The 18,256-nt window shown below is 40.1% G+C and overlaps 1 protein-coding gene across 6 annotated transcripts in view; it reads right to left on the minus strand.

The window, feature by feature from the left end:
- Nucleotides 1-18,256, minus strand: part of KDM4C (lysine demethylase 4C) — a 209,774-nt gene that overhangs the window by 86,612 nt on the left and 104,906 nt on the right. For all 6 annotated transcript variants that reach the window (XM_035140870.3, XM_088659061.1, XM_035140866.3 and 3 more), the window contains one exon: nucleotides 17,954-18,065. In XM_035140870.3, the coding sequence (XP_034996761.1) occupies nucleotides 17,954-18,065 (112 nt within the window). The remainder of the gene's footprint in view (nucleotides 1-17,953; nucleotides 18,066-18,256) is intronic.

Raw genomic sequence — 18,256 nt, forward strand, 5'->3', positions numbered from 1 at the left:
GATTTACTGTTTATTGATTAACACCTCCATTATACAGAAGAATTTAATGTTGGTAAAAAATGCTGAAGCATCAGCTTCCTTCAGACCGTGACTACATGCATCTAAGTTGACAAAATACTTTTATACATCGTTAATGATGAATTATCTTTAATTTCTGCAGAAAAGCAGTAAGCCAGTTATAAAATGGCATGTTTCTTTTCCTACCAGTTTAAGAAAACATTGCATAGACAAGTTTTCAAAAAAGGTTTCTCTCTCATTTGCTTACTGAACAGTTTCTCCATAATGATGCAGTACCTCCCCGCAGCCACCCTTCTTTATCCCTCCATGTCTTTGTGAAAAAGGGAAAGCTTCACAGGATACAGTCTGGAGACATCTGCAGAATAGGGGCAGGGGGTGAAACATTGTGCCGAATGGCTTTGAAGCCTCAGCCACTACAAAGAATTTTTGTCATCTTTGTGTTGGCTATCCGTACTGTACGTATCGTTTAACAATATTTCCAAACTTCTAAACACTAAGAGGCCCACATTTCATGCATGTGCCCATGCAAGGATTTGGAAATTGTAAACCAAATAAGCTTGACTCCTGCATTTCCCTTCTCAGCTTTGTGTTCAGTAGAGTATAAAATAAGCAATCCCGAAGACAAGACAACATGCTATCTTTATCTTTGAGCTCTGCATGGGGTTTAGATAATTAAATTTTCCTTACCAGCACAAATTATTTTATATTTAAACTGAACTTCATCATTGCTTTCACAGCCATTTAATGTGATGCTTTATTTTAAGATACAGATTGAGAAACGGGCAAAAAGAAGCCAAAACAAACACATTTCAATAGGAAAATGTTGACATAATATTGTGTCCAATTATGGAACCATGGCAATGCTAAATCCCTATGTAAACCATATAAGTGTGTGTATAATTACTTATCAATGCAAGCAGCTACTATTCTCGCATATGCAAGATATGCTCTGTTAGCCTCCCTCTCTCCCATTGGTTGTTGTTTTTTCCCTTACAGTATTTATCAGCATGATCTGCTTTAGAAAGTTCATTGCATAGGAAAGTTTAATGAAATACTCTTTTTCTCAGAAAGCCTGTGATGAGTAAAAAGTATCCATATATGACTGGGTCAGGAGAAGAAGAAAAACCATTCACCCACACCCTGTCAAAGCAGTTACAGTGGTACCTCTACTTACAAATTTAATGCGTTCCGAACGCACATTCGTAAGTTGAAAAAAAAAATTGTTAAGTCGAATCCCATAGGAATGCATTGGGAGAAAAAATTCATAAGTCAAAGCAACCCTATCTAAAAATTCGTAAGTAGAAAAAATCCTATCTAAACCGCACCCAAGATGGCGGACGGAGCTTCGTTCGTAAGTAGAAACATTCGTAAGTACAGTTATTCGTAAGTAGAGGTACCACTGTACTGTTGATTAGTAACTACGGGAGAAGTGAGCTTGTATACCTATAGTGGACCCCTGTATGCGATTACTCAGAAGTAAGTCCCATTAGAAGAACCAGAAACCAAATTGCAAACATGCGCTGGATTATGGAGAAAGCTAGAGAGTTCCAGAAAAACATCTACTTCTGCTTCATTGACTATGCAAAAGCCTTCGATTGTGTTGTCCACAGCAAACTATGGCAAGTTCTTAAAGAAATGGGAGTGCCTGATCACCTAATCTGTCTCCTGAGAAATCTCTATGTGGGACAAGAAGCTACAGTTAGAACTGGATGTGGAACAACTCATTGGTTCAAAATTGGGAAAGGAGTACGACAAGGTTGTATATTGTCTCCCTGCTTATTTAACTTATATGCAGAATTCATCATGCGAAAGGCTGGACTAGATGAATCCCAAGCCAGAATTAAGATTGCCAGAAGAAATATCAACAACCTCAGATATGCAGATGACACAACCTTGATGGCAGAAAGTGGGGAGGAATTAAAGAACCTTTTAATGAGGGTGAAAGAGGAGAGGCGCAAAATGTGGTCTGAAGCTCAACATCAAAAAAAACCAAGATCATGGCCACTGGTCCCATTACCTCCTGGAAAATACCTCCTTCCATTTCACTGTATCTGAAGAAGTGTGCATGCACACGAAAGCTCATACCAAAATAAAAACTTAGTTGGTCTTTAAGGTGCTACTGAAGGAATTTTTTTATTTTACTCCTGGAAAATAGAAGGGGAAGAAATGAAGGCAGTGAGAGATTTTACTTTCTTGGGCTCCTTGATCACTGCAGATGGTGACAGCAGTCATGAAATTAAAAGACGCCTGCTTCTTGGGAGAAAAGCAATGACAAACCTAGACAGCATCTTAAAAAGCAGAGACATCACCTTGCCGACGAAGGTCCGTATAGTTAAAGCTATGGTTTTCCCAGTAGTGATGTATGGAAGTGAGAGCTGGACCATAAAGAAGGCTGATTGCCGAAGAATTGATGCTTTTGAATTGATGCTGGAGGAGACTCTTGAGAGTCCCATGGACTGCAAGAAGACCAAACCTATCCATTCTGAAGGAAATCAGCCCTGAGTGCTCACTGGAACGACAGATCCTGAAGCTGAGGCTCCAATACTTTGAAGACTCCTTGGAAAAGGCCCTGATGTTTGGAAAGATTGAGGGCACAAGGAGAAGGGGACAACAGAGGACGAGATGGTTTTTGAAGCTACCAACATGAGTCTGACCAAACTGCGGGAGGCAGTGGAAGACAGGAGTGCCTGGCGTGCTCTGTTCCATGGGTCACAAAGAGTCGGACATGACTAAATGACTAAACAACAAAACAAGTCCCATTAAGCTTTAAAATACTTAGCCCGAAGTAAGGGGGATAGGATTATAGTTCAAGGCTGTAATCCTATCCCCATTTACCTGGGAGTAAGCCCACTTAATTCAACAGGATGTACATCTGAGTAGATATGGTTAGGATTGTACTGTTAGTCATCTAAGGTAGAGGGAAATTCATTGTTTTCTATACTACAAGGCAGTCCAAGAATGCTATTGAATTGGGCTGTCTATTTTTAAAGTTCTACACAGGGTGAGAATCTAAAACAGAATCATAGAGTTGAAAAGCTGGAAGGGTCCACAATGGTCATTTAGTCCAAAAAGGCTTAAGAGGCAAATGAGGATGCTCCTCTGTGATACACCCCCCTGCTAACATCAGAAATATAGAACCGCCATTGCCAACCCACAGGCATGTCAAATGTGCACACCTGGGCTTCACCAGAAATTGAGTATAGCTACCATCCTCGAGTTGGGTTGAGGCTGGCTTGGAATAAATTGCATGAAACTTCGGAATTTCTGTGGGTTAAGGAAGGGATAACTGGGTTGGGTAATGATCACACGCTATCGAAGGCAGGATTTTACAGACTTGTAACATGTATCATAATACTGTTTCGTTCAACTAAACTACTGCATTTTACAAGAAGATGCAAGATAGTTCTAGATTGTCTCTAAGGTCACATGCACAGGGCTTCGAAATCCAGTGGTGGATTTTGCACTAGAACCAAAGTGAACAGTCATAGGTGTTCATTTGAGTGAACTATGATATATCCAATGATTTTCAAGCTAGGAAAATTCCACCCAAATGTAGCAGAAATGAATCAAGAATGTATAGACCTTAATGAAATCTCCTGAAAAAAACTAACACATTTTTGCAGGATGTGTCAGCATTTGAATTCTTAGTTTGTTTCTTCTTAAATACAGAATGTGCTTAAAATTACCCAAAGCTATGTAGAACTCTTCACCTGTTTGCCGGTGCCAGATCAGAATGATGAAAAACCTACTAATTTCAGTTTTGCAAATTATCTCATCAATATAAATGAATTCTATTTTAAGCCTTGTCTGTCTGTACGCCTGGTGCCTCATTTTCCTGAAAAGAATGCACAAGCATGCAAAGCAAAATATGACTCAAAATGCAAATTAAGATCGTCTAATCAAACAACAGTGCCTACGCACAACTTTTTATCTCCAGCGTGGTCGCAAGGTTCCATCCTTAATTTTTTTTTTTTAAGAAATTGACAAACAGGGATCAGCCACAAAAGAAACCTAAAAGGGACAAGAATACTCACAAAGGATTTCTATAAACAAAACATCCAATTGTAGGTAAGAATAGCACTGAAATAAGTATGAGCCCTATACAGAGGTTATACCAGTACTTAGCAGGGCCTCTGATGTCTTGCACACTGACTAGCCTCACTCCCAAGCATTCACGGCGGAGCCAGAGTGTGTGGCTAGTCGGAGAGTTTGATACCAAGGGTGTGGCAAAGGGTTACACTTTTACCGAGCTACAACAGGGGTTCTAATACTAAGGTATGTTGCATTCTCTATAAAAGAATGCAAAAATATTTCCCCTATCACTATAAAATTTGGTATAATTTTGAGTGAGGGATACACAGCCCAAGTCATTTTGCCACCTGAGGCAGGAACCCTTGCTGCCGCCACCCTCAGCTGCCATTTACTGCATGCAGCGCAGAGAAGACACCCAAAGTTTTGCAAGGCATCACCAAAATCTTCCACACTCTTGCTAAGACTGTGGCAGGCTAAGGATTAGGGAGGCCTGTATTAAGCCCCTCTCCACTTTGTTCGGCCTGTGGGCAATTCCTACCTGGTCTGGTAGTCCTACGTGCCACTTGGCCTAGCCTGCTGGTGGTTTGGTGGCTGGTTTGCTCCATCCAGGCAGCTACCGACAATGGGATTTTGAGAAGCGCAGCCGGCGTCGCCACTGCAGCTGATGGGAGTGTGCTTCTTCTAGAAGTAGCGCTTCCTTGCTATGCTTGGCAACAGTCTCCTTTCCCTGCCCAACTCCTCCCTGAGAACCCCTCGCTCTCAGGGCCAAACTTTGCTGCTGCTTTGTGAAAAGAGGAAAATTAAAAAGTGGCTTTTTTGAAACAGTGGGTGCAGAGGGGGACCAAGTCACCCACTCACCTACACCCAGTGCTTTTTTAAAAAAGAAAAAAAGGTCCCAACACTACACGCTCACCACCCTTCCCACCTACCTCCATCACCCATGCACACTGCAAGACCTTCCTTTCTCCAAGCGATGGAGTCTCCCCGCCACAGCCCACTTGTCCTTCCCTCCCTAACATCTCTCATCCACGGGCTGGTGGCCATGCTGCCCCTGTCATCCCTGGGGGTGGGCGACGGGTAGGTCCCCACCACCCCTGCTCAGCTGCCTCTCCTCCTCGCAGTGATCCCCTCACATCACAGCCTGGCTTCCCCTACCCTCCTGTCCCGCTCCCTGCTTGCTTCCTCCTGCTAGAGAGGCCAGAGTGAGAAGGGACGCCTCGGCAGCCTGCAGATTGGCCTCAGCATCGCCCACAGTGGCCTCTGCCTGTGCGGATGAGCAATGGCACGGCCATGTCAGGGTTGGAGAGCGGTGTGAGGAGGAGGGAGGAGGAGGAAGGTCATTGGTTCAGGAGTTGATTCGTGTCAGGGCTCGGAGCCAGGAGATGTTGTTTGGAGGCTCTGAATCCAAGAATATGTAGCAATGAGATGGTGGTAATAAGCAGTGCTTTGTTTCTAGGAAAAAATGGTGTTGGTACTGCATACTGGTGTGTACCATCAGAAAAAAAAAGCACTGCCTATACCTGAGGCCGTTGCCTCAGTTTGCCTAATGGTAGGGCTAGCCCTGCCAAAGCACACTGAGGTACATACTAACCAAGGCCAGGTAATTAATTTTGGCACCTCAGGCAGGAAATCCCACAAACCCAACTCCTCTCCTCCCTGGCAGAAAAAAATATAACAGTAATAAATCAAAAATAAATGAATATTGGCATCGCATTATGTGCGATTGTGGCTGTTATAGAAAATAGCTTCTTTTTAGAAGCACATCTATACCTCTGCCTTCACATTTAGATTCATGAGGTTGTGTCCAAAGGCTTCCTTCTGTTGGAGCAAGACTTGTGTTGCCCGAGGAACCTTCTTCCATTTGGAGGAGGAAACCCTTTGGACCCAACCCTCTGCAGCCGCAGCCTTGTCATTGACACAATCAGGGATGAAAAGGGAAAATGCCTGCTCCAGGCTGTGCCTGCTTGGAGTTGGCATGGCAATTAGGCTTGAAGCAGTCAAAGCCACTATTCCTGGGTTCACTCAGCCTCTTCTTCAGAACACCCCATTTGGGGGCTGCTCTTTATGGGCAGAACAGGGATCTCAATCCCATCCAACATCATCAATATCACCCCAAGATGGTGGATCAGGAGTTCGGATTGTGCCCTAAATTACTACTATATCCACAGATTGTTCCTCCAAAGCCAGTTCACTCAGAAATAAACATAGGTTCACAGTGGCAAGTTTTAAATACCTGATTTTCTTTCTTTTCTTTTTTTAGATAATAATCTTTATTTACTTTACATATTTACAGCTGAATACATTTCACTTGTGTCAAATTTTCCATAACATTATTTTCCAGCAGTAAATAAAAGGAGAAAAAAGGGGAGAGGGAAAGGGGAAAAGAAAGGGGGAAAAAAGAAAAAGGAAAAAAAAGATAAAAAAAGGGGGGGGAAAGGGGGAAAAAGGGAGGGAAAAAGAAAAAAAAAGAAAAAAAACCACATTAACTGTAAATCACATAATAATGCATAAATTAAAATATGACTTCCACTCTGCCTTTGTTTGCCTTTTTTTATAGACTACTTTACATTTGCGCGGTTTGTCTTTCTTTATGTTTATAATCCTAGTTCCATTATTATTAATTTCTTCACATCTGTACTCAATTTTCTTTCCATGTTTGTGTCAATCCAGTTTATATACTCTATGCATTTGTAAGTTTGTCTTATTGTCCAATACATTGTATTTATTATTCTACCTGAGTGCCAATAAAGAAATTTAAGCCATGGTTATGAGATTATGTTCGTTTTGCTGAGCTCCTTATGATGTTAATATCCTATCCATATATTTCAAAAAATTTCCCCATTCTCTTTCATACGTTTCGTTATCTTGATGTCTTATTTTTGAAGTTAGTCTAGCTACTTGCATGTACTCCACCATCTTTTTACGCCAATCCTCTATTGTAGGGATTTTGTCCTGCTTCCATACCTGGGCTAAGATCATTCTCGCTCCAGTTGTTGCGTAGAGGAAAAGTTTTATGTCATTTTTTTCTACATCTTCTCCCACCATTCCTAAGAGAAAGGCCTCTGGCTTCTTCTTTATTGTATATCTTAAGATCTTTTTTATTTCGTTATATATGTTCTCCCAATAATTCTTTACCTTTTGGCATTTCCACCACATATGTATAAAATCGCCCTCTTGGGTACCACACTTCCAGCATTTTTTATCCCCAGTTTTAAACAATTTGAACAATTTCATTGGTGTGAAATACCACCTGTACATCATTTTGTATAGATTTTCTTTCAATGATGTACAGGCTGTAAATTTTATTCTCACGTTCCATAATTTCTGCCATTCTACATAGTTGATGTTGTATCCTAAGTCTATAGCCCATTTAATCATTACGGATTTGGTTTGTTCATCCTTGGTCTTCCACTCAAGTAAAAATTCGTAGATTTTTGATAGCTTTTTCGTAATATTATCCATAGCTAATTCCTCCAATATTGTCTTTGATTGCTCAAACCCTTTTACTCTTCTATCCTTTACAAATGAGCTATAGATCTGTTGGTATTCCCACCATCCTTGTAGTTTGTCTTTTAACTCTTCGTATGTCCTCATCTTAAAAGTATTGTCCTCTGCTGTTATTATGTCCCTGTATTTCAACCAAGTCCTCTCCATATTTAACTTCTTCACCGATAGGGCCTCTTGCATCGATAACCACCCTGGAGTCTTCCTTTCAAACCACTCCCTATACCTCAGCCAGACTTCCAGCAGTGGTTTCTTTATGGTATGTTGTGAAAAGCCTCTATGAACTTGTGCCTTGTCGCACCACAAGTATGCGTGCCAGCCAAATCGGTTTTGAAAGCCTTCAAGATCGAGTAGTTCTACATTCTCTAGTTTTATCCAGTCCATTAACCATAAAATACAGGCTGATTCATAATACAGACCAAGATCCGGTAAGGAGAAGCCGCCCCTTTCTTTTTTGTCCGTAAGTATTTTAAATTTTACCCTGGGCTTCTTCCCCTGCCATATGAACCTTGAGATTATCCTTTGCCATTCCTTAAATTGTATTGTGCCTGAGATAATGGGGATTGTTTGGAACAGGAAAAGTAATTTTGGCAAGATTGACATCTTTACGGCTGCCATTCTGCCACACCATGATAGATTCAATTTATTCCACGTTTCCAAACTAGATTTCACTTCCTTCCATGTTGGTATATAATTGTCTTTAAAAAGAGTTGAGTTTTTTGGTGACAACCAGATACCTAGATATTTTGCTTTTTTAACTGCCGTTATTCCTGTTTCTAGTTGCAACTGGTCTGTTTGTGTACTACTCAAATTTTTTACCATCATTTTTGTCTTATTTCTATTCAGTTTCAAACCCGCTAGCGCCCCATACTCTTCTATTACTCTTAAGGCCTCCTTTAATGAGGTTTGTGGATCTTGCAACGTTAAGACTATATCGTCAGCGAAGGCCTTTAATTTGTATTCTCTTATTCCGTGCTTAATTCCTATTATATTTTCTGTTTTTCTTATTTTCTGTAATAGAACTTCTAGTGTGGCTATAAATAGTAGGGGCGAGAGCGGGCAGCCCTGCCTCGTACCTTTCGAGATACAGAATGCTTCAGTCAAATCGTTATTTATAATAATTTTGGCTTGTTGTTCTTTATATATTGCCTCCACACAGTTCATAAAACTCTTTCCTATCCCCATCACCTCCAAGTTCTTTTTCATAAAGCACCAAATGACATTATCGAATGCCTTCTCGGCATCGATGAAAATAAGGGCTGCGTGTTTATTAATTTTGACGTCCAAGTAATCTATTATGTTTAGGACGTTTCTCATGTTCTCTCTAAGTTGTCGTCCGGGTAGAAAACCTTGTTGATCTAAGTGGATTTGTTGGTTCAATATTCTTTTAAGTCTCTGTGCCAGTATATTTGCAAAAATTTTATAGTCTGTGTTCAACAGAGATATTGGCCTGTAATTTTTAACATTGGATGGATCTGTCCCTTCTTTATGAATTAGTGTAATATAGGCCTCTTGCCATGTTTTAGGTAATTGGCTCTCTTTCATTATATTATTCATTATTTCTTTCATAGGTGGTACAATTTGTTGTTGGAGTTTTTTATAGTATTTTATTGTCAAGCCATCAGGCCCTGGGGCCTTCCCCTCCTTACCTTTTTTGATAGCTTCTAAAATTTCCTCTTCATCTATTGGTTTTTCTAATTGAGCTGCCAATTCCTGCGGGATCTTATTTAATTTATGATCTTCTAAATAAGCTGTGATCTTCCCCATGTCTGGTTTCGGTGCTTTATATAATTCCCTGAAGAATTTAAGAAATGCCTTTTTTATCTCCTTCTGACTGTCTAATGTTTTGTCGTTTTGGGTAATTTTGTTTATGATGTTTTGCGATCTTCTTTTTTTCAATTGCCAGGCGAGCCACTTTCCAGTCTTATTGCCAAATTCAAAACTCTTCTGTTTTAAAATGTTTATTTTCCATTCTATCTCTTGACTAATTAGCCCCTCGAATTGTGTTTGCAGCATATTATATATTTCTTTTAATTTCTCGTCCTGCGGTTTTTTTGCCAATTTCTTTTCAGTCTCCTTGATTTTTGTTAGGATGATTTCTTTATTCCTTTCTTTTTCTCTCTTGCGGATACAATTTTGTTGTATTAGGAGACCCCGCATGAACGCCTTACTGGCGTCCCACACTACTTTGATGTCTGTACCTTTGTTCAAGTTCATCTCGAAATACATTTTTAGTTGTTCTTTCATTTTTTCTAAGATCTTACCATCATCCATTAGATTGTCGTTCATTTTCCATCTAAATGCTTTTATTTCTTTAATCTTCCATTCTAATAGTACTGCTCTATGGTCTGATATAGTTTTTGGCATTATTTCCGTTTTAATTACCTTAGTTGTTAGCTCTTTTGGTACCCAAATGTGATCTATCCTGCTCCAACTCTGAAACTGTTGCGAGAAGAATGTAAAGTCTTTTTCTTTCGGATTTTTCCACCTCCATATGTCCACCAGCTCATTATTTTTTATTAGTGAGTCAAATGAGGTTGGCAATTTCCCCTGTCTAATATTTGTTTTCTTTTTGGTTGATTTGTCCAGCTCTATGGATGTTACTCCATTAAAGTCTCCAGCTAAAATGATCTTATGTTCCATATATTCCTCCAAGATTTTATCTAGTTTCTTATAAAAATCTACTTTTGCGTCGTTAGGGGCGTACACCCCCACAACCATCAGTTTCTGCCCTTCTATTTCAATCTGTACTCCTAGAATCCTGCCTTCATTGTCTTTAAAAATTAGTTTTGCTTCATACTTGTCTTTTACGTAGATAACTACCCCTCTCTTTTTCTGGGTGTCTGAAGATGTAAATTCTTTCCCCAACTTCTTGTTTTTCAATACCCTATTATGTCTTTTAACTATGTGAGTTTCTTGTAGGCAGATTATATCTGCATTTTGTTTCTCTAATATATGGGCGATTTTATGTCTTTTAGATTTCTCGTTCATACCATTAATATTCCACGAAATTAATTTAAGAGTCATTTTGTTTATTAAATTAAATATCTTTATTATATATCCTCCAATTTAGTATTCCTCCTGGTTTAACTCTTGATCCTGATCTTGCTCCTGGTTTTCTTCCTCTGGTTCCTCTTCCACTCCTGTGATCTTCCCCAGTTCCTTATATTTCCTCCCAAATTTTAACATTTCATGTGCTGTCTCAATAGTAAACTTCTTCTCTTTATAGTAAAAGGTCACCCCCACTGGATATTCCCATCTAAACCTAATATTATTTTCTGTCAGGTTTCTCGTCAGTTCCTTAAAGGCATTCCTTTTGCGCAACAGCCGGTTTGGGATGTCTCTAAAGACGATTACTGGTTTTCCCTCTATGTTCCATTTACTCTCTCTACTTTTTCTCATTATTTCATCTCTGGCCTGTATCGAGTTCACAGTGATCAAACAGTCCCCGGGGTATTTTTTGGACCTTCCTTGCATTTGCTTGTTTCTAATTCTAAAAGCATTTGTTATCAAGTATTCTGCCTCTTCTTCTTCCTTAATGTCTAATAATGTAGCTATTTCCTTAGTCAATTTTCCTCTTAGGTTTTCTCCTTTTGTTTCAACCATGCCTCGTATTTTTAAATTATTCGCCCTCTGCGCTAGTTCTAGCATTGCCAAATTATCCATTGTTTTTCTTCCATCTGTTCAAATTTAGTCTTCATTTGCTCCCCCTCTCTCTTATTCTCCCTCACCTCTTTTTGAACCCGCTTTGTCTGTTCTTCCACTGTATTAATCTTGTTATTCATTTCTTTCATTTGGCCTGATATTTCTGATATTTCTGTTACTATTCCTTCCAGTTTCCCTTCAATATTTTTCTCACTTTCTCTCATTTCCTTCCTAATTTCCCGTAACTCTGTTAATATTTTAGCTAAGTCTCCTTCCCCTTCTACTTCTGGCTTTGAACCTCTTCTTTCACTAGTTGTTAGTGTTTTTCCTCCTCTGTTCGGCATTTTTGAGTCCAATTTAATTTTAACCTCTATTTCTTGATGCACAGTGACTAATGTTTCTCTAAATATGTTTACGTTACGTTTCTCTGCCACTGATGGTCCTTGGTTCTAAACCGGCATGTATGTCTCCTTTTGCCACTAGGTGTCTCTTACATCTAATCCAAAAACACAATATTCACAATTCACAACTCCACCCACAGCCCCGTCAATGAAGAAATAGAAATGAAATGAAAATCAATCCCCTTCAAATCTTAATTCCCCTTTGTTATATATCCCTCTAAACCCACTTCCCTCAAGCAAGCTGATCTGCCCTGCCGTTTCCAATGAGTCGGCCAGTCCGAGCTTTCTCTCAGTGGTCAATTCAGAGCTTTAGTTCAATTGCCACCCAGCAGTTCAAAGTAGCAGTTCAAAGTAGCAGTTCAGAGAAGCAGTTCTGGCTTGGTGGAGTGCCTTTTAGGGTCTGTTTGTAGCTTGTTTCCTGTGGCAGGTTTCAATTTGTAACAATTTGTAGCAAAGTTTGTAACCAGGATTTGTAGCCAATATTGAAAGGGCCACTTAGAGTCTTAAACTTGCCCCTTATCCGCCCAGTCACTTTATTAGGATGTTTCTAGCACCAAGTCTTTCCACTCAATAATAATTCGCCTCTGTGACAGTCTATAACAGCCTTAACCCACTGGTCTCTCTCTAATAGTTACTTTCAGGGTCCGTTACCTCTCCTTTTCGATCTCAAATTAGATACAGTGTACTCACAGTCATCTCTATTACAGGAGTCTACTTCCCAGTATCAGTCTTATGTTAATATGTATCCCAAATTGTTAGCGCTCCGGTTCGAGAGTGTGTCACACCCTTTTGCCTTATCCACGCTCAGTGTCGTCCCAACTGCATTCGCCCCGCTCATTCCAACCCCAAAGGAAGCTGGAAAGGGCTAGAAAGGATGGGTTCCTCCGCTTAATAGATGCAAGGAGAGATAAACTTAATAAAAGTAAGTCCCTCTGTTTAGTAAAGTTCAGGATGGGGATATTTACTGGGGATTTTCCCCCTTTTATATTCTAGACTTTAATCTTCTCCTGTGGCAACCCACGAAACGTGTTTTTCACTCCCGTCGCCGTTGGCTTGTAAAAAGCTGCTCCGCTGATTCTATCTCTCTTTACCTCCCTCGTAACTCCACGCCCAGCGCCATTTTAGCTAGCAGCCTCCGGTAGATCCCCTTTGAGCTTGTACCTTTGTTTCCTTTGGAGGGGGGGGTTGGTTTGCCCCTTCTCGTGTCTGTCAGTTCGTCTCTTTGCCCCAACCTTAGGAAACTCCGGGTTTTGGGGTGCTTCTCCGCTCTTCCGTGGAGCTTGTGGCAGCGCTTTGCAAGGCACGATGAATCTCGGCGTTCGCGACTTCAATCCCGCTCCCTCCAACTCCTGCAAAAAAGGAGCTGGTTTTCGAGCCGGAGAGTCGCTAGAACGCTGTAAGACTCTTAGACCCCAAGGATTTTATCCCTGGGTTTGGAGGTTTGCACAGCCCTAGCAAAAACCTCTTTTTTTGCCTTTGCAAAGCTCGGGGTTTCTCCGCAGAGCTTACCCGCGCTCCTTCCCGGTCAGCGGAGGAAACAGGAAGTCTAGTACTGTAGTTCAAAAAGTACTAGTTACAGGTAGGTGGCCGTGTTGGTCTGACGCAGTCAAAACAAAATAAATAAATCCTTCCAGTAGCACCTTAGAGACCAACTAAGTTTGTCATAGGTATGAGCTTTCGTGTGCATGCACACTTCGAAAGCTCATACCTATGACAAACGTAGTTGGTCTCTAAGGTGCTTCTGGAAGGATTTTTTAATTTTGTTTTGTAGTTCAAAAAGTTTACGAATGATTGCATTACTATGAAGGGATGCATTCTAAAAATTCCTATCACTCCAGTACCTCTCACCTGGCAATATTCTAACAAGAATGGCTCACAATGAGCTGGGTAATCATAATCTTCAAACATTTTATTTTAGCTATAACCAAGGTTAACAGCCATCCCTAGCCACAAAACTGTATAATCTCTAATTAAAAATGCAGCAATTTCACTTAACCCTTCCATATTTAAATCTTTTAATTACTTTACCAGATGGATTCTAATGTTAATGTAGCCTTTTTTGTGTAAATTACTGGAACATTCTGAAATCCACTCAATCTTGTCCCCTCAAGACATGCAAATATTACATAGATATAGATCATGGCTCAAAGCTGTCTCTAATTTAAGGCGAGATGCTTAACAGCTAATTGAAGTATTGTAGCTGGTGAATTTGTGGGCCAACCTCCCCCCTCCTGCAAAAAAAGAAAGAACCGCAAACCCAACTATAGATCTATTCAATTATTCACATAGCTGAAAAAGAGGGGGAAATAAGGAGCTCCCTTGACTGGGAAATATAAGTTTTGTGCAATAGGTGTTTGTTTTTAAATAGCTAACACTATAAATGTAACATAGTTTGGCTCAGAAACTCAACTGGGTGCTGTTTGGAATTTACTACTCCAAAATGCAGCTGTGACAGGGAGCTGTTACACATTATTATCCTATGGGATTTGGGGCTCAGTAGGCTAGTGCAATTATATGTCAACTTCCAGTATTAACATGGGGTAGTTTGCATGGTTAGCTGAGCAGAGCCAAGCAGAGGCGAATTACTGCTTCAGATAAAGGAGCTTCAATAGAATCAAAGCTTTAAAAGGGGGAATATGTAGAACTTTTGTTTAAAGGGGATGGCTGAGAAAGTCAATTACCAATACTGCAATAAAATACAAGAGTAAATTTAGATATACTCTGCAGGAGAGATAATTTAAAAACTTGTTGCCATTTTACTGAGATATATTCTCTGTGGAGAAACTCAGGTATTTCAACAGCTCTCCAGCAAGAAATTGTCTCTTCCTAAACTCAGAACTGCTCAAACACATTTTTGAATATACACTTAATCAAATACATTGGAGGGTTTTATGTCCATCTGCTTCCAAGAAACACTGTAAAGGGTGGTATTAAACTAAGTTTTATTCAGAGCAGATCCACTGAATTATATGAATATGACTATGTTAAGTCCATCCATTTCAATAGGTCTACTCAGATTAAAATTTTGAACACCATGCATTGTGAGTCTGGGCAGAGCTTTGCTCATCTACGTCTTCTAAAAAGAATGGGGTAAGCAGCCTTTGGAGTTGAAACATGCAAGATTTCAGCTGACTAGGCTGGAAGCATGGCAAAACAAGGTATAATACAGACCACCAAAATCCAAAGTTTACTGTGGACTGGAAGAAAGGGCTAAGCCAGGCATAGAAAAACTCAGCCCTCCAGATGTTTCGGGACTACAACTCCCATGATCCCTAGCTAGCAGGGCCAGTGGTCAGGGATGATGAGAATTGTAGTCCCAAAAAATCTGGAGAGCCGGGTTTGCCTGTCCCTGGGCTAAGCTATTTTAGATTTGGTTTTGACTACAGTGCAGTTCTATGCACATCTACTCGGAAGTCAGTCCCATTAAGTTCAAAGGTGCTTATTCCCAGGCGAGTGAGTACAGGATTGCAGCCTAAAACTGGTATAGAATGCAAAAATAGAAGATGAGATAAGGTGATAATGAAGTTACAGATTCTGAGATGTCATGAAGTGGAAAGAATAAAACAGAGCAAAATTAAGGCACTGGATTTTAGAGAAGCGTTTTCTTCACAGAATCCTATAATATGAAATAGACTTACCAATAACCTTTTTTGGAGGGGAATTATTATCAGCATAATCAGCGCTTGGAATGAACTAGTTCAGCTGAACAGAAATATATCAACTACACCCGAAAGTAGTTTCCATAAATGCTGATTTAACTAATAAGAATTAAGTTCTTTTGGGGTATAAATCTAACTGATTTTTAGTTTACATTCAGGTTTTATTCCCTCCTCCACTCCCCAGCAGTAGGACCAGAATCCTCCTTTAAAAAAAAACACCTACCTCAATCAGACATCTATAGAAATAGAAAGCAAAATGTGGAAGCAACATTCTAAGGCTTATTAGGCAGATACAGAGGCACTGCTGTTGCTACGGATGTTTGTAAAGAAATGTAAGTTATTTCTTGCATCTTCCCTGGTGAAGGGATCTGCTCTATTCCAACAGGAGCAACTAGCAGCAAGAAGAACAGGTACAAGAACAAAGTGAATGAAGTCTTGTGCCTTTAACAGCTTTATGGCTGGCACAAATTAAACAGGGTTAGCCTTTTCAAGTATGGGGGGAAACTTCACCAACTGACATTCTACTCTGTCAAGATATCTCTTTTTTGAGTGTGGCCCTTGATTTACTTTTAGACCCAAAACTTCAGCACAGCAGCTTGTAAGATTCTGAATGCTGTTTAAAAAAATGCTGAGGATTAACTTTTTAGTTCAAACTGGAACTGAACACAAACCAAACTATGGCTTAGCACGAACAAATAAGTGTGTGGGCTCCCAGAAAGGAGATCTGCTGCTGGGCTGGGCTAGGCTTAGCTAAGCCATGGTTTGGCTTAGCATATTATTATCCAGATGTTTTGGACAACAATTCCCATCTTCCCCGACCACTGGTCCTGTTAGCTAGGGATCATGGGAGTTGTAGGCCAAAACATTTGGAGGGCCGCAGTTTGAGGGTACCTGGTTTAGCTCTTTTGGAACAAACCACAAACAATAACTAGGGCTTATGGAAGAAACTATTATTGCCAGGGACCATCAACAGAACTATTCTAAAAAGGAAACTCATTAAATGTTTCTTCTTCTTTTCTTTTTCTTTTTTAAAGGCAAGGGGAGCTTTTATTAGTAAAGCTATCATTTGTTGTGCTATGTAACAGAAATGCATGACCACACTAGCCTAATGATCTAGAAAGCTGCTATATGGATTTTACAAACATGTTTACATTTCCATGCTGAAAATACATTCAGGAAGTACTACCATACTTTAATAATGTATTCCAATTGAATTGATATAACAGGTGGCGCTGAGCCTAGGGCTTGCTGATCAGAAGGTCGGCGGTTCAAATCCCTGTGACGGGGTGAGCTCCCGTTGCTTGGTCCCAGCTCCTGCCAACCTAGCAGTTCGAAAGCACGTCAAAATGCAAGTAGATAAATAGGAACTGCTACAGCGGGAAGGTAAACGGCGTTTCCATGTGCTGCTCTGGTTTGCCAGAAGCAGCTTTGTCATGCTGGCCACATGACCTGGAAGCTATACGCCGGCTCCCTCGGCCAATAATGCGAGATGAGCACGCAACCCCAGAGTCGGTCACGACTGGACCTAATGGTTAGGGGTCCCTTTACCTTTACTTTATATGATTATGTTATACAATGGAATGGCAAAATTTGCAGAAATGAAATAAATTTGCAGTAAACATGTTTTTGACAATATGCTTATTTTCATCCGTTTAAGCTTTAATGTAATTGTCAAAGATTGTAGTTTTTGCATTTCGTTTCAATCTGACCTCACTGTTTATGAGATCATACTTCTCCATATGTACGTTTATATAGACCTGCCGGCATTTCTAATGCACAAAACACTGAGGCTTTTCTCAACAACTCTGGGGAGGAGGGGGCAATACTTCTCTCTCCCTTTACATTACTGAACTTGCAACAGAGAATTCAAAGATTGAAGGATGCTAGTAACCCTTCTGACATTGTTCAGAAGAAAAACAGCAGGATAGATGCAAAACCTCATGTGCCAGTGTGGAACAACCAAAGTGAAACAAAACACAAGTATGTTACTCCACTCGTAAATGAGCTTACATAACCTCTCGCACAATCAGAGCCATAAGGCACAAGAACAGAATCTATCTACTATAGAGAACTCTTGTACAGCCTCTTTTGCAAATCTTTGTGAAAGAGCACTGCCAGCTTCTTTCCTACTTCTCCTGTTTCCTTGCTTCCAACACAGTGTCTCTTTCATGAGCCTTCGTGATAAACAAAATCTACCAGAGAATCAGATTATTTTCAAGGTCCAGCTAGATATTTATAGAAGAGAACAAAACAGCAAATTTGTTCTTTGTTGGTTCCGAAGATCTAGAAGTGTCCTGTTTAGCTCTGCTTGCCTTCATACCATAAAGTGTAATGTTCTGTGCCAAAGCTAATTGCTGAGAAATCCAACAAAGACTATCTGGTTGCCGAATGAGCTTTTATCATCCATGTAGTATTTAAGTGACTTCATACTGTTCTGAGCTTCTTACAAGTCCCTTCCAATGCGTTTAGAAGGATTTAAGAGAAAGGAAGGGTGGGAAAGTACAAAAAAAGACATCATGTTTTCAGGAAGCATGCTGAAAGCTTTTAATGCAGCTCATTCTGCAGCAGTTGAGTTTCTGGCACACGGTCAAATATCCTTTCGTCTTCAGTACTGTGCAACATTAAGTGTATGCAGATGCATTTATATTGGCTGAAAGATATATTATTAGAGGGGATTTTAAAAGGCATGCTCACCTTCATCGCTTACTGCCTGCTGTTTAACCAGCGTCATAGGAGATCTGGCAGGGGGTTTACTTAGCGGATGACGCCAACTTTTAGATGTTTTTGTTCTCTCTCCTTCAGGTATCTGAAAGAAACAACATACATTTTTTTTTTCATTTAAGGCACACCAAAAATATCCTAAAGGGATGGAAGAAAGAAAACATATATTAACTAAAGGTCACAATCACACTATACGTTTAAAGGACATGGGTTCCCCCAAAGAATCCTGGGAAATGTAGTTTAAGGGTGCTGGGAATTATAGTCCTGTGAAGGGTA

This window comes from Zootoca vivipara, chromosome 15 (assembly GCF_965207765.1).
Source record: "Zootoca vivipara chromosome 15, rZooViv2.hap1.1, whole genome shotgun sequence".
Lineage (NCBI taxonomy): Eukaryota > Metazoa > Chordata > Lepidosauria > Squamata > Lacertidae > Zootoca > Zootoca vivipara.